This window comes from Onthophagus taurus, chromosome 6, assembly GCF_036711975.1.
Source record: "Onthophagus taurus isolate NC chromosome 6, IU_Otau_3.0, whole genome shotgun sequence".
NCBI classification, from domain to species: Eukaryota; Metazoa; Arthropoda; class Insecta; order Coleoptera; family Scarabaeidae; genus Onthophagus; species Onthophagus taurus.
Genome location: NC_091971.1, coordinates 22,399,003 through 22,413,875, shown reverse-complemented (window position 1 = coordinate 22,413,875; position 14,873 = coordinate 22,399,003). Strand labels below are relative to the sequence as shown.

The following is a 14,873-nucleotide window of genomic DNA, read 5'->3' as shown; positions in this document are numbered from 1 at the left end:
AGTAAGCAATATTGTTAACTCAAAAGGTGACATCTTCCATGTCTAAAATAAACCTGTTACAGTTAGTTACATTAATTTTGGGAATATTGTTTCTCGGGCATTTCCTTCCAAAATATTTATAACTGCATTCGCCACATCTGCCTTTACACCTGCTTTCAAAATTGACCAAGCGCGTTCAATTGGGTTTAGCATTGCACTGTAAGGACTTACAAATTTATAATGAAGAAATCAACACCTGTTCAACTCCACAATGACAAGGAGCATTATCAATCATTATCAGTGACTAAAGCCAATGAACATTAGCTATCTTGAGCTATCCTTAAGCATTGCCTAACAAACTCGTTAGCCTTTTCAATGAAGGTACAATGACACCTTTTTTGAACGACCTTGACTACGCTAGATAAAGAAATTAAAGATTGTTTCATCTAAATAGATTATGGGTATGTTTTCACTTTCAAGTTCAAGCAAATTTCTTATGTATTGAGATGTTTTTGTTTTCACTTCGACGATGTTGGTTCTTACCGGTTCAAAGCGTATTTATTTTAATGTAAATATGAGGCTATCAAGCCGTTGTCGAATACACTCCTTGCTTACATTAAGCTGAAACTCATTTCGTAATGTTTCTTGCAATTGCTTAGGTTAAGTATGATTTTAGGATTTTCTTCAACTTTAAGTACAAAGAAACTGTGATGTTCATCTATAATTTTTATTTTATGTTTTCCTTCTCTTGGGTTTTCTTCTTGATTTTTTACCCATCTCAACTGTGCTTTTTGCAACACCAAGAATTTCTAGGTCGGTCTAGGTCGGTCTAGAAAGGTTCTAGGTCTAGTGTTAGTTCTTGTGATAGTGCTAGTGTTAGGTCTAGTTTTAGTTTAATTAATATCGGCCGTCAAAGCCTTCGTACATATATAAATAAGGCATTTTGTAGATAGTTTGTTAACAGTGACAATTTGTAATTGATTAATGTCATTTTAATTTTGATTTTGATTAATGCTAATTTGATTATGACAGTCGCCAAATTGGTTTTGTTTAATGCCATTTCGAGTTTGATTAGTGCCAATTTGAACTTGAAATGGTATAGTTCTCGTTCTAGTTTTAGTTCAATAAAAATGTAAAAATGTAATATCTTATGCTAACTAGCGCTACCTACCACTGCCACTAGAACTAACACTACACCTAGAACAACTATCCGCGCAAAAAGTCAAGGCCCCTCGCTTTAGAGGTCGATATCTTCGTAACCGCTTGATGGAGAAAATTGCGGTAATGTTTATTGTAATCAGTGAACATTTTTGCGTATAATAGATTTTTGAGAGTGCCAGCAACTTTGTCTACTTTCCGATTTTTTTTCTCCAAAACTATTTGACGAAAAAAATCCGAAGACGGTTCCGTGCAATCGGAACAGATGGTGCGACCCAGACAGTACGTCGCGCCTTTGTCTTATCTACATAAAGAAATAAGGCGCGACGTCCTGTCTGGGACACACCATCTGTTCCGTTTGGATGGAACTCCCGTCACCCCGCAGAGCTTATTTCTGTTTCTCTTTAATTTGTAATTCCATTAAATCGCTCTTAAAAAATTAGGGAGCTCTAATTTTGAAAAACTGATAACGGAATCGGACAACCGACAAAAACTCCGTAAAAAATCGGGTGCTTTTTTCATTTAACTCGCGATAAAAAAAACCGTGGATCCGAAAATTTTCAAATTATATGTGTTACGTAGAAATGTTCAGTGATTACAACAAACTTTGTTGCAATTTTTTTTATCGAGCGGTTGCGAAGTTATCGATCTCTAAAGTGAGGGGTCTTGACTTTTTGCACGGATAGTAGAAACATTCGGGTTTAGTTCCACGTCTGTCAAGACTGCTAAACCCGCATGATTCTAGTTCTAGGTCTTGTGTTAGTTCTAGCGATAGTGCTAGGTTAAACTAGAACTAACACTAGACCTAGAACGAGAAATAATCTGGTTCTAGGTCTACTGTTAGTTCTAGTTTTAGTGCAATAAAAATATGCAATATAGTGAGAAAATGAGAGATGTTAATCTATTTGTAAAGTCTCTGAAGATGGCCAAGCGCCGAAACTAGTTAGACTTAAATTCTATATAAAATAAAAGACACAAAATTTTAATTTTATACTAACATTTAGATATTGATACTGGCCCGAAATTGTAGGTTCATCTATTTTTTCAATTGTAGAATTTCTTGGTGTATGATGAGACGTATGATGCAAAATCGGACTTGAAATCGTATAACGTGATTGGCGCTTTATCCTTTGAAACAAATAGTATTTTAGGTCTTTCGGTATTCCGCATTTTTTCTAAGATAAGTTACACCTTTACCTATCAGACAGCATGGAGATCTCTAAAAACGATAAAATCTCGCTTAGTCAAGTGATGTATAACACGGTCCAATTAAAAGTACAACTAGCGTCCTTGTTGTGTACATCGTATAAAAAAATTTAAAAATATTTTGTCCTAATGAGTTCCGGTATATCAAGGTTTTACTGTATTATGATTATGTTGCTTTTAGGATCTTCATTGATTAATATTGATTTATTACAGTAAGATAAAGTTGGGAAATTGAAATTCCATCTAAAATTCTGAAAAGTTACTAATAATTAAAATCGACTTAAATGTTTGACCTTACAAAAAAAAGTAACATTTCTATTGCACAAACTCTAAATCGCTTGTAATTATTTTGAACACATTAAGCTGTTTATAAACGGTGCACCAAAAGTTTCGTCACGAGATCACGAGTTTTGTGCTCCCGGCGCTTATTTTTGATAATCGACTTTGAGCCCCCCCGCTTCCGCTACCATATATTTAGAAATTTATTCGAAATATTTTAAACTGAACGGATCACGCTGAATTAACTGACGTAAGGGTTGGTAAACGAAATTCATGTCGTACATGTTTATTATTGTATGGCAAAAACAACAGGTTGGCCTTTGAGGATTGGCGTTGGTTTGTAATCGAGGTTTTTTTTGGTATGTATGTGTGTGTGTTTGTATGACACGCCTACAGTGAGCGCACGCCGCGACTTAAACCCCGTTCATGAGAGCGCGTATTTCAGTTTTGTGTTATATGTTGCCAGAATGTGAAGATGTTATACTTTGCATATCTTCAACCGAATGGGAATAACTTAATTGAGAGAAAAGTTCAGTAAGTATTTATTAATTAGTATTTAATTTTTATGATATTAAGAAGTTATAATAAATATTAAAACAATTTCCTAATTATATATATAGAATATTTACTTTGTTTAACATTGTAAAGAAATTCCTTTACACTTCAAAACTGGGTATAATATAATTAAAAATTAGACTTCACTCTTCCAATTAACCTTTGCTAATATATACTGCGCAATTTAGACTTTTTAAGTTCAAATTAGTTCATCTTAAATAATAACTAATAATGTTATTAATAATCCTTCTTTCAAATTTTATTAATAAAATTTATTTTTAACTTTGATTCATTAATGTTTTTTTGTTCGTGTAGACGGCGTTAATAATCTAATCGATAATTAACTGAAGTGGGCTACACTCAAATTTCTCGAATCTTATACACATAGCATAAAATAGTCAGTTATTGCAACTACCTTGAAATAAATAACTATTATGTTGGTTAATGCATAAAATTTAATTTTTTTTTCATAATTAGAAAAGCACATCATTAGATAAGTTATCTTCAATAATCACCATGTCTATATATTATGTATATAGTTTATATCAAAAATGTAATGCGCAAACTTTAGGTGCACTTCCGGTTACAAAATTTCATTGAAATGAGTTTCCTTTCTTTCTGTGGTTAAAAACCCGGACACACACTGGCTATTACAAATACCACATCTGTTCTATGGACCAAGATTAGCTGCATTGCTTGTTGTATCGTTGATGCACATAAATGATAATGTTTTATAACTTGTTATGATGCATAATTAGTTTAACCTTGTACGCAGTGACTTAAGTTTAATGCAAAGAAAGATAGATTTTCAATCCTAAGTTTAGCTGAGGTCTAAACTTAGTATAATCAGCCCCAACGGAAACCCATACAATACCAGTTTATTTGTAACATACGATTTTACATTACGATTGTGGTCTCCAATAACCACATGGTATGATGAAGGTTAAAGTAAACCTACAAGGAATCGCGAACGAAGCTAGCTCTTAAACCATCAAAGAAACGGTTGCTTCAGATCAATCTCCTTCTTATCCAGAGACAACGGCATTGTTGAAAACTAATTTCAAACCAGAGAAATTGTTGTAAGAGACGCAAAATGCAAAAAAACTTTCCTGGGTAAAATCAGTACCGACACAAACTCCCAATTCTCTTCATCTAACTCTTGAAGGAATCATGAATGTTGCTAAAGTTTCATGGGCTCTAAATCGAATCAAGAATGCTGAATTTGATCTTAACTCGGTTTGAGTTCGATATAACACTGCTATAACAATAGCTGCTTTAGCTTTTGCAAATGGTTTACGTTGACAAACGCAAACGGTTCACGGTTGTGTTGGTGTTTTGGCGAATGGCTTATTTATATTGGTTGGCAAACATAAACGCACAAATTTTACGTTTACTAAAATGGCGGCCGTTTGCAAATGTTAACAGTTGGTAAACGCGGCCATTTAAAATACTACTCGCCTTTGTGTGAACATTTGCAAGATTTCTTAATCTCCGTAAACATCATAGGATGAATGCAGTACTTATTAAAATATTGATCCACATTTCAAAAATGGATGAATTGCTTTTTAGAAATTATCTTTTCATTGGGATAAATGACCTTGATACAGACTACATGACTAGATAGTATCTGTTGATGTTTCAAAAGACAGACCTCGCTTTAAATAATTTTTGGATTTCTTAATACTGCAGTAGTTGCGCCTCCGGTTATTACAAGAGTGGGCGCATGTCATTTCTAAGATGCCCTAAGATTCAATGCATGCAAAAGTATTAACTGGTTAGTCCAGACAGACTGTTTACGTCATCTCTTAGATGACATGCGACTGTTGGAGTGTTAAACGTAAATGACAGTAGCGCTATATCTGATGATTGAACTACCAGATTGAACTCCAGATTTGTTCCCTCTCAAACTCTTTCAAACATTGGCTCAAACCATATGATAACGTGTTGTAATTTTTGTAACTTACCATGTTATTAGCATTTGTTGTATTTTGCTTTCATAATTAGTTTGCCTCATCCACAAGCAACTTTCATCCAATCAAGCTAAGTCATAGATTTTTACTCCTAAGTTTAGCCGTGGTCGTTTTCGTCGACTTTAAGATGACATTAATAGTAAATCATACGAAGCTTACATTTTCATGGAGTCATAAATTCTCTGATTTTGTTAAGCTCAAGTTACTAGCGAGCTAGGCACTGCAATTAATACCGTATCGCACCAAACTGGTAAACACATACTATAGTGCTTCAGCCGCAAATGACTTCGGCTAAACTTATGTCAGAGAATGTAGAATTTTGTTCGAATAAGGCACTGTATTTGATACCTATTTATTAGAGGCGTATGAAATTATTGACGATTATTGACAATATGCCGCTATCAAGCAAACATATACCAAAAGAACTGAAAAACGACCGATTGTTCTGATATACACCCAGATAAGGAATGCAATTCTTTCCGAGAAATATGTAGAGGCAATATTACTTGTTAAATCTTAGAACACCTAGAAGTGGTACAATACACAACGCTAAAAACAGTGTGGCTAGAAGCACATTTGATATTGCTTCATGATTGTGATCTTTTTAATATTGTATCTACTTAACCGTTCTTAACATGAATAACAGTTTTGACGATCAATACGACATGTTACTAGCGGTATAGGTTCTGTCTAGATAACAGCCAGGCAAACGACTGTATTCAAAACAGCAAAGCGTTTGGCAACATTGAAAGACATTTAAGGGAACCATGTACTTTAAGGCTAAAAAAATAATACTGGACGATCTTCTACAGCATGAATTATCGAACATCAAGTTACGACATTAAAAAGTACTACTAATATTAGTATTGGAGAAGAACTCCCCCATCTTTATTACATCAAACATGTACAAAACTTAATTACCTTTGGACAGTAAAAAAATGTTCAGGTTATGTCAAAATTTTCACCCATCGTACAGCTGAAGATTGTTTTTTATAATATTTATTTATGAATCATGTTTTAGAATGCGTGTGTTCTTCTACAAATATCGTTTTCAGGGAAAATTGTAAAGACTTGTTTCAGGAATTTGCAGCCTAACAAAAAGTTATAGTAGCAATGGATTTACTTGATTTTAAAGTTAAGTACTTACAGTTATAGTATTTTTTTTTGTATGATAATCTTCAAAACATGTTCCAACTCATAGAAGAATTTTGCAAAATAGTATATACAAGTTTCTCTCCTTTTCAGTGGTTTTTGCAAACTCTGCAAAACCTTTGAGTAAACTTTTTTACCTGAACTAGAAATTTTCACAGCCTAATTGACACATCTTCGCGAAAGATTCTCTCTGATTTGCATTTCCAGAACTTTTTGAATAAACATATTCATTTTCAATCTTTTGCAAGTTGTTTACCTAGTGAAAAAAATTAAAATTTTATTTTCTTTTCTGCTTTAACAGTTTTTCTTATAATTAGACTTATATTCTAATTATATTGATTTGCCAAATTACTACCACATGTCAAATCTTTCAAAATCATTCAAAAGATTTTGCAAATTTTCCTCCTCGCCACTGTATAATTTATCTTTAGATATACAGTGAAATTCCCCTAACTCGAACTTCTATATCTCGAATTATCCTCTAAGTCGAATAATTTTCGTAAGCCCAAGCGTTTGACTAGGTTTCAAATGTGTTTTTATCTCTTAAACACAGTAACTCGAATTTCTCTGTAACTCGAGCTGAACTACTATGGAATTTCTTCAACTTTTACTTCTATAAGTCGAATTTACCAAAGAATAAAATATTCGAATTCACTCTGTAAGTAATTTTAATTACAGAATCAAACCACATAGACTCTGGCTCAGAAACTACAGACTCTTGAACTAAAACAAACCTACTGTTCTTATTGTTTCAGAATCAGATGAGGGTGATGATAATCTTGAAAATTAAATACTTATTGCTGTGCCTACATTTGATGAAGCTTATTCCTCTCTTAGAAAGCTTGAAACCATTGTATTATCAAGAGAGAATGTTCCAGATAATATTCATAATTCTTTACTTTAAAAAACTTGATTAATTTTCTACTTACAATAGTATTAAGGTTTCTGTCTTAAATATAGGTACGTATTAGAAAAGTACATTTCTAATTTTTTTCTTTAGAGCTGAAATTCTACTAATTTTTCTCTAACTCGAATTCTCCATAACTCGAAGTTTTCTTCCGCTCCCTTAGTGATTCGAGTTAGGGGAATTCCACTGTATATAAAGTATCAGATTCGCATATTATTCTCACTACTAGGCCGCATTATGTAATCTTACCACGGTTGCAGACAAGGAAATTTAGTTGACCTCTGTAAGATATCACGATTTCATCCAACGAAAAGGTTTATTTCGGTTTATAGATTTTATCAAATTTATCTATAAAATATTTTATTATTGACTCTACTTTGAACAGGAAACATTATCAGAAAAGTAGTAATTGTAGTATTTGCCGGAATCTATTTTGAAGTCATAATTTTACCAGAAATTAATGTTTCCATGTGAGTTATTCACACTATTTTTCTTTACTTGTGCCATTGACATATTCAAAGCTCAAAATTTCTTGAAATTTTGGTTATCGTTGTATGTTCCCACTATTTCATTAATTATATGTATTGAAAAAACAATATTTCCTTTAAAAGATGATACTTTATTTTTTAATTATCGGTGCTACAAATTTGTTTCGGTTATTAAACCGTCATCAGGCACCACGTCTAATTGTCAATAACAAGTTTTGATAATGTAGGTGGAAAATTTACTATTTCATGTTTTTTCACGCATATTTATGCCATAATCGCATATAGTATGTTATACTATATTGAAAAAAAAATCATTACCGAAAGTGCCAAGAAGTGGAACAAATCCACTTCTGAAATCATTTCTGCATTTCTTTAAAGCTTTAACGTCAGAATGTCCTAATAACAAATTTATAATAATATCGGTATTATTTTGAGACCAATATGTTGTTGAATAGTTTTGTTCGTTTTTCAACGCAGTATCTTCGAAATGACTGCTTTCAGATTCACTTATAATTATTGCATTTTTTCTTTTACTGTTATTTGGGAAGTCTGAATCATTGCTTTCACTTTCTTCATCATTTTCAAACCGGGATAATACATCGTCACATACCGCATTACATATATTATGCATACCAGATCGTCTTCTTCCATTATAACGTAAAATAAACAATTAAGTTATTAAATCATTTAATTAATTAATTCGTTAATTATTGCAAATATAACCTAACTTGTAAAGTAAACTCTGTCTATTTTTTGGTTAGAAATTTAATGACAAGGACAATCGAAATGGAAACAGACGTACTACTACGTCAACTACTACCACATTTTAAACAAGAACAACGTATTCGCCAACAATACGTCAACAAACAGTAATGTATTAATAATTTTTTCTCAAGTAATGTTTTAACGTTTCGTATTATAATTGTTAAATTTATTTAGAGGTGTCATTTTCCTCCAGGTCATCCTAGATCTAAATATATAGCACATGGTTAACTGCTTAAAGTTACCACCATGAGGTCTTTTAATACGTTAACGATTTACAACATTGTCCAACTATATGTCTCAACCAGAGCTAGATATAGATAATATAAGCCAGATAAATTTGGCATAATATTTTCGTTGGCATCTGAAGTAAAAGGTAAAGATTTTGTAAACAGATTTCCATATTTTGGAAAAGTCCAAATGTCAGTTTTGAAACTCATTGACTACCACCGGCAGAAATATTACTACTGGCAAAAAAGCGCTTAAAAAAGAAAATTTCTTTAGTTGGAACATGTAAAATCACTTTCTTTTCCATTTCAACGACTGTGAAAGTTGTTCCCACCCAAATATCCTTCTCATTATCCTGTTTATACACATACTTCTTTGCACCTTCACAACAATTTGGGTTAAAACATCTCACATCACATAAACTTGTGATCTAGGTATCATATGATTTTGTCACCAGTAGCAAACTTTCCGCCGTTTGAATTCTATGACAGACTCTTGTACTGCACCACGCTCCATCTTTTTAGTCTTTTTACGTTAGGCTGTCTTATTAATGAATATTCTATTTGTAAAGAAATCAGATTTCTAACTGCTTAAAGTAGCTAAGAAAATCAATTTACAATTCCATACAACGGATGGAATAAAAAGAAAGATTATCCCAAAAGGCATTATATATTCGGAGAGTTGACCTTAGTTGTTTCATTTTCGTGGTTTTTATAATCCAAAAATGGTGTAAGTAAAAGTATGAAAAAGAGAATCGGAGAAAGTCACAAGAAGAACTTTGAACATAAAGTTGGTATGATAAATGTTGTAATGTGTTATGGAAAACTTTTAATTATTGCTATCAATAGTTTACCTCATTAAAACAAGTTGAATTAAGAGCAATAAAGAAAAACTGTATACATTTTATATTTTACAAAAACAAAATACGTTAAAATTTAAGTAGTAGGTTTATATGATGCAATCCTTTTAACTTAACTACTGATAAACAAACGATTATAAACAGGAATGTGGCTCCGTTACACCACATACGCTCAGAGTCTTCTTCCTTGTGGATAAGAACACGAGATCTGTATCTTCCATCTCTCATAGAAACCTGGTGTCACCTTGTACACCTGGTGTACAAATTTAACACAACTTTATTTATTATAACAGCTTATATTTCATACTATTCGATGGCTTGATTAATTCATCCTCTCTAAACATAAATATCGTCTCTTAATTGAGAAAGTACTGCTTGTTATTCTTTCCTAACGTATTATGTCGGCGTAAATTCCATAAAGATGTCCTTAATGATCGTGGTTAAGATAATCTTTCAACTCATTCCACCGTTTTATCTTGTTTTTACAGTTTTCAGTTTTATAACGATTTCTTTGGCCACCCGGATTATATTTAATCCTTTCAAACTTCCGTTATACATTCTTCCCGAAAAAAAAGCAGTACCGGTCGTCCACCAGTTTGGGTGTCCAGATTTTTTTATTTTTGCGTTGAGGTGTCATGAGTTCGTTTATACTGAACTTGATGTGTTGAAATTAATTCAACCACCTACGACAATTTTGCAGCTTTTCGCTTCAAACTAAAATGAATGTATTTAACCAAAATTTGAATTAAAAACTGATATAAAAACATAAACGTTGCTTAACACATTGATTATTTTTAATGATGATTTTGTGATACCTAATCTAGAACTGGTTATTGATTGTGTTTTTCTGGTTTATTATAAACAACATTTTTCTCTATCGGGTTGGTTTTGAGTAGTGATAGATTTTTTTTAATGTACCATAAACCATCTATTTTAATTTTTTTTAGATCTCGCTTTATTCCCAAAAACTAGTGACTTTAGGGGTGGATATGATTATAGATTATATTTCTTTGGTTCATTATAAACAATGTTTGTGGACAACATTATTCTCAGTCGGATTTCATTTTGAGCAGATTTCGCTTTTTTCCAAAAACTAAACCTAGTAAAACCTAGTGGAAACGTATCTATTGAAAACGTAAAATATCAACTCTTGTTTGTATGTACTTTTTATAAAAGAAACTTTTTTCGTCGTGCCTGAAGACGAGATCCAATTCTCGAAACATAAGTAGCACCGATTACTTAAAATAAATTAATTTTCATCGTTTTCATTGAATTTTATTTTTATACGATTTCACTCTAGGATGAATCTGGTGATTTAATGTTAGCTTCACGAATATTTCTAGTTCTAGGTTTAGTGTTAGTTCTAGTTTTACACTATCACTAGAACTAACACAATACCTAGAACTAGAATCATTCGGGTTTAGCCGTCTTGAGAGACTTTTGACTAAATCCGAATGTTTCTAGTGTTAGTTCTAGTGGTAGGTAGCGCTAGTTAGCTTAAGATATTACTATGTTATATATTTTTATTGAACTAAAACTAGAACAAGAACTAGAAACATTCGGGTTTAGTCGTGAAAACCCTTTCAGTTGTCAATGTCAACTTTAATTTTATTATTATATTCGCAATCTTCATAAAATAACCTTTAAAGTAAGTCCAAACTTGACGCATTTATCTCAAAAAACCAAAAAGTTCGAACTTTCAACTTTTAATTTTGACATATTTATCAACTTCATAAAAAATCCTTTAAAATGAGTCCAAATTCGACATATTTAACTTTAATATTAATGAAAATATAATCCCTTCCGGTTTGAAACGTCAACGTCAATTTTAACATATTGGTTATCTTCATCAATTATCTCAAAAAACAAAAAAGTTAGAATAAAAAACATTAAACCCTAAGTTAGCAACAATGAAGGTAGCAATTTAATTTTTAAATATTAATACCAACCTTAATTTTTTATTTTTATTATATCTTTGTTTTTGTGACAAATATTAAACACTTTGTAAAAATTAAGAATGTGTCAAAATGACATTGACATTTCAAACCGGAAGTTGATTATATCTCGAGTAATATTTGAATTAAAAGTATCATGTTTGGATTCATTTCAAAAGATTTTTCACGACGATTACAAATATGTCAAAATTGACGTTGACATTCTTAACCGGAAATGGACCATAACTTCATTAATATTGAAGATAAATATGTCGTGTTTGTACTCATTTTAAAGGATTTTTAATGAAGATTAGAAATATGTCAAAATTGAGGTTGACATTTTAAACCTGAAGTTAGTTATCATATAATAGAAGTTTTATAACTGAAGTTAATCTAGTGTTAGTCACTTTCCGCACATTCTTTTTACTTTTAACGTGTTTTTGGGTCATTTCACATTGATTAAAAAAAATCGTCGATTTTTAAGCTACATAATGATTCTTGAATTTTTCCGAAGTTTCTTAATATTTTTTTTGAAGAAAGAGTGTTCTTAAATTTTAACCTGTAAACTCGTCCTTAATTTAATTTTACAACTTTTTAAACTTTAATTTTGTAAATTAGTAACTAATAATCTGATTTCGACTTTGATACGTGATCTTTTTTAACAAAACAAAAAGAAATATTAAGAAACTTGTTTGTAAAATGGATAAGATGAGAGATATTAATCTATTTGTGGAGTCTCTGATGATGGCTAAGCGCCGAAATTGGTTAGATTTAAATTCTATATAAAATAAAAACCAGATTATTTTCTTCAAAAATGTTTACACGAATCGTCAACATTTTGTCTCTAGTTTAACAGGCTGCAAACAATTTTCAATAGTTTGAGCCTGTCGATTCTGAGAAGTCTTATATTTTTAGAGAGATGTAAACGAAAATCCCGTTTTTCTCAACATTATTCATTTGTCGCTTAGTCAAGTGATGCATAACACGGTTCAATTATCAGAGTAAAATGATTAGAAGACAGAAATAAATTTTTGACTTCATATGTCAATAACTTTTCAATTATTTTTCAAAGCAACATTTGTCGAAATTTTGGACTTACTATTTTGGACGACTGTTTTCTACTAAAAACGAAAGGACTTATTTATTTATAATCTAAACATTTTACTAAAAATTAAATACTGGGTTTTAGAGCATTCTTATTTGAGCATTAGTTCATTTTTGTTAAAAGTGGACTTAACCGCTTTAGCTCTCAGGTATAGATTTGATGATTTTTTTACCTTGAGATTATGTAACAAATGTTTTATGATGTCACCTATCTAATAAGCGATATGGGTTGTCAAATAGGTTGAGTTGTTCTTAAAATAACAAATCTCGCCAACGCGGTTTCAGTGCATTTTATCGATTCCGAGCCATATTTACCGAGTTTTATTCTTTCCCTTGTGATTTTAGGCATAAAGTTCTTTTTTTGATCGGATTTGAAAAATGATCATGGCTAGTCTGGAACTGATTATAGATTATGTTTTTTGGAATGATATGAATTTCGATTTAACTGAACTTAAATAAAACTTAAAATGCATATTGTGAAATGGGTTGATAATAATATTGTATTTTTGGGAAATACATTGTACAAAAAATCTACAAACTAAAGCGATTTTGCAAAGCAATATAATAATCAAAAATTACAACAGAAACATGGGAGGACTTGAAAGGGTTAATTCTATCATCACAATCATCACCAAGTAAATCTAAAGAATTTTTAATTTCTCTCAATCAAGAGAGAAATTTTCTCTTACCACGTATTTTTAAATTTAATATTCTATCTATCGTTGAACGTTTTGCAAATGAGTTGCTAATTCATCAGTGTCACACCAAAATGCGACAAACTTAAGCATAAGCCATTTCATTTAATTATGTTTCTCAAATATTTGTGAATTTGAGTGATAAGAAAAAAGTATTACAAATTTTTAACCGGCTAAATAGTGCCGGGACACCAAAGGTAATAAAATTATATCCCACAAATATCTTTAATGTATTAAATTTTCATTGCTACATCTACATTCGTTTAGAAAATACGGTTGAAAGCAATTTAGAACCAGCATTTTCGTAATCAAAATCTCCTATGAAGTAACACATAAAGAAAGTTACATACGATTACATAAATCTTAGATCGTCTAATATCAAAATTAATATTAATCAAAAATGTTACAAATTCAACATAAATAAAATTAAAAAATAACGATTTATAAGTGACATTATAAATTTCTGAATTACATCTAATTATACGTGACAGGAAACGAGTACGTTTCCGACCTTACCGTTTGGCATGACAAATAGCGGTATTAGTCATCGTCACATGTTTCTCCTCAGGTGGAATCGTCACGTGCCCCTCAAAGAAACGTTAATCTCGCGATTTTTTCTACTCGGAATACGCAGGAGGAGAATTGAAAGTAGAAGGGGACATAACAACTTGATCTCAAACCAAGAGATGCCAATTGATGTTGATACGATGAACAAAATTGGACTAATTGATCAGGAATAGATTTCATTTAATAATTCGTTCGGTTTATTTATAGAATGAGCATTACTGAGAAGTTGTTGATGAAATTTCAGTCGCGCAATTCGAGCTCAGAGAAGACATTTTTAGAGCCGCCGCGGTCCGTTTCGTCGTCGTCACATGAGGAGAGTTCGAAAAGCGGCAACGGGGGGCTCTAAAAATAGTAGCACGTGATCGTGACTCCATTCAAACGTTGCCCACAACATCGGACTCGACTTGAGTATGGTTTCGCAATAGACAAGCATCGCGCCACCCAAAATCAACACCATTTCGCAAATCGTTTAAATCATGTAGTTTTTTATTAATCGAATTTATCTTTAATTTTATCATTTTTTACCATGTTTACTTAGAAATTTTAAAGGTGTCGATATATTTTTTAATGTTGTTATCTTCTTTAAATATTAATTTTAACAAGCAACTTTTAGGAAATGAACATTTTTAAAAAAGTTTTAGTTTTTTTAACATCATATTGTTTATTTTTAAGATTAACAACTCGATATTGGAATTTCTTTGTTCTAACAATAAGACTCGCGTCCTTGTATTGTTGTATATTGCAAATATTTTGATAAACATTTTATTAAGGCTAAAATACACAAAGTAAGAAAAAGCCCCTGTGTTAGTCACATCCGGCTATTACAACACCTATATGTTAACAATTTAATCTAAGTACCACGCCATATCCTATTTAAGCTTTGATTTGCACATTGAGAAAGTGGGTAGGGTGACCAACCCACTTTTATATCAGTTCCGATATATCTTTGTTTGGAATGCGGAGGATGTTGTAAGGACTGATGTGGTGTCGATTTGAGATCTTACTTCCTTAGCAACTGATTTGAAAGTCG

The 14,873-nt window shown here is 31.6% G+C and overlaps 1 protein-coding gene and 1 long non-coding RNA gene across 4 annotated transcripts in view; one reads left to right on the top strand and one right to left on the bottom strand.

Moving 5' to 3' along the window:
- Nucleotides 1–14,873, top strand: part of LOC111416235 (folliculin-interacting protein 2) — a 38,537-nt gene that overhangs the window by 4,970 nt on the left and 18,694 nt on the right. The window contains exons 1-2 of one of the 3 annotated variants that reach the window (XM_071196329.1): nt 3,063–3,156; nt 8,456–8,563. The exons of 1 other annotated variant lie outside the window; for it this stretch is intronic. In XM_071196329.1, the coding sequence (XP_071052430.1) occupies nt 3,098–3,156; nt 8,456–8,563 (167 nt within the window). In that variant the 5' untranslated portion in view covers nt 3,063–3,097. Of the gene's footprint in view, nt 1–3,047; nt 3,157–8,455; nt 8,564–14,873 lie in introns of those variants that run through there. One more of the 3 variants, XM_023048204.2, reaches the window with a different exon arrangement.
- On the bottom strand, nt 907–2,926 carry LOC139429920 (uncharacterized). The gene is made up of 2 exons (XR_011640514.1): nt 2,642–2,926; nt 907–2,586 (listed from the first exon to the last, which is right to left on the bottom strand). It is a non-coding gene; the product is annotated as an uncharacterized lncRNA (long non-coding RNA).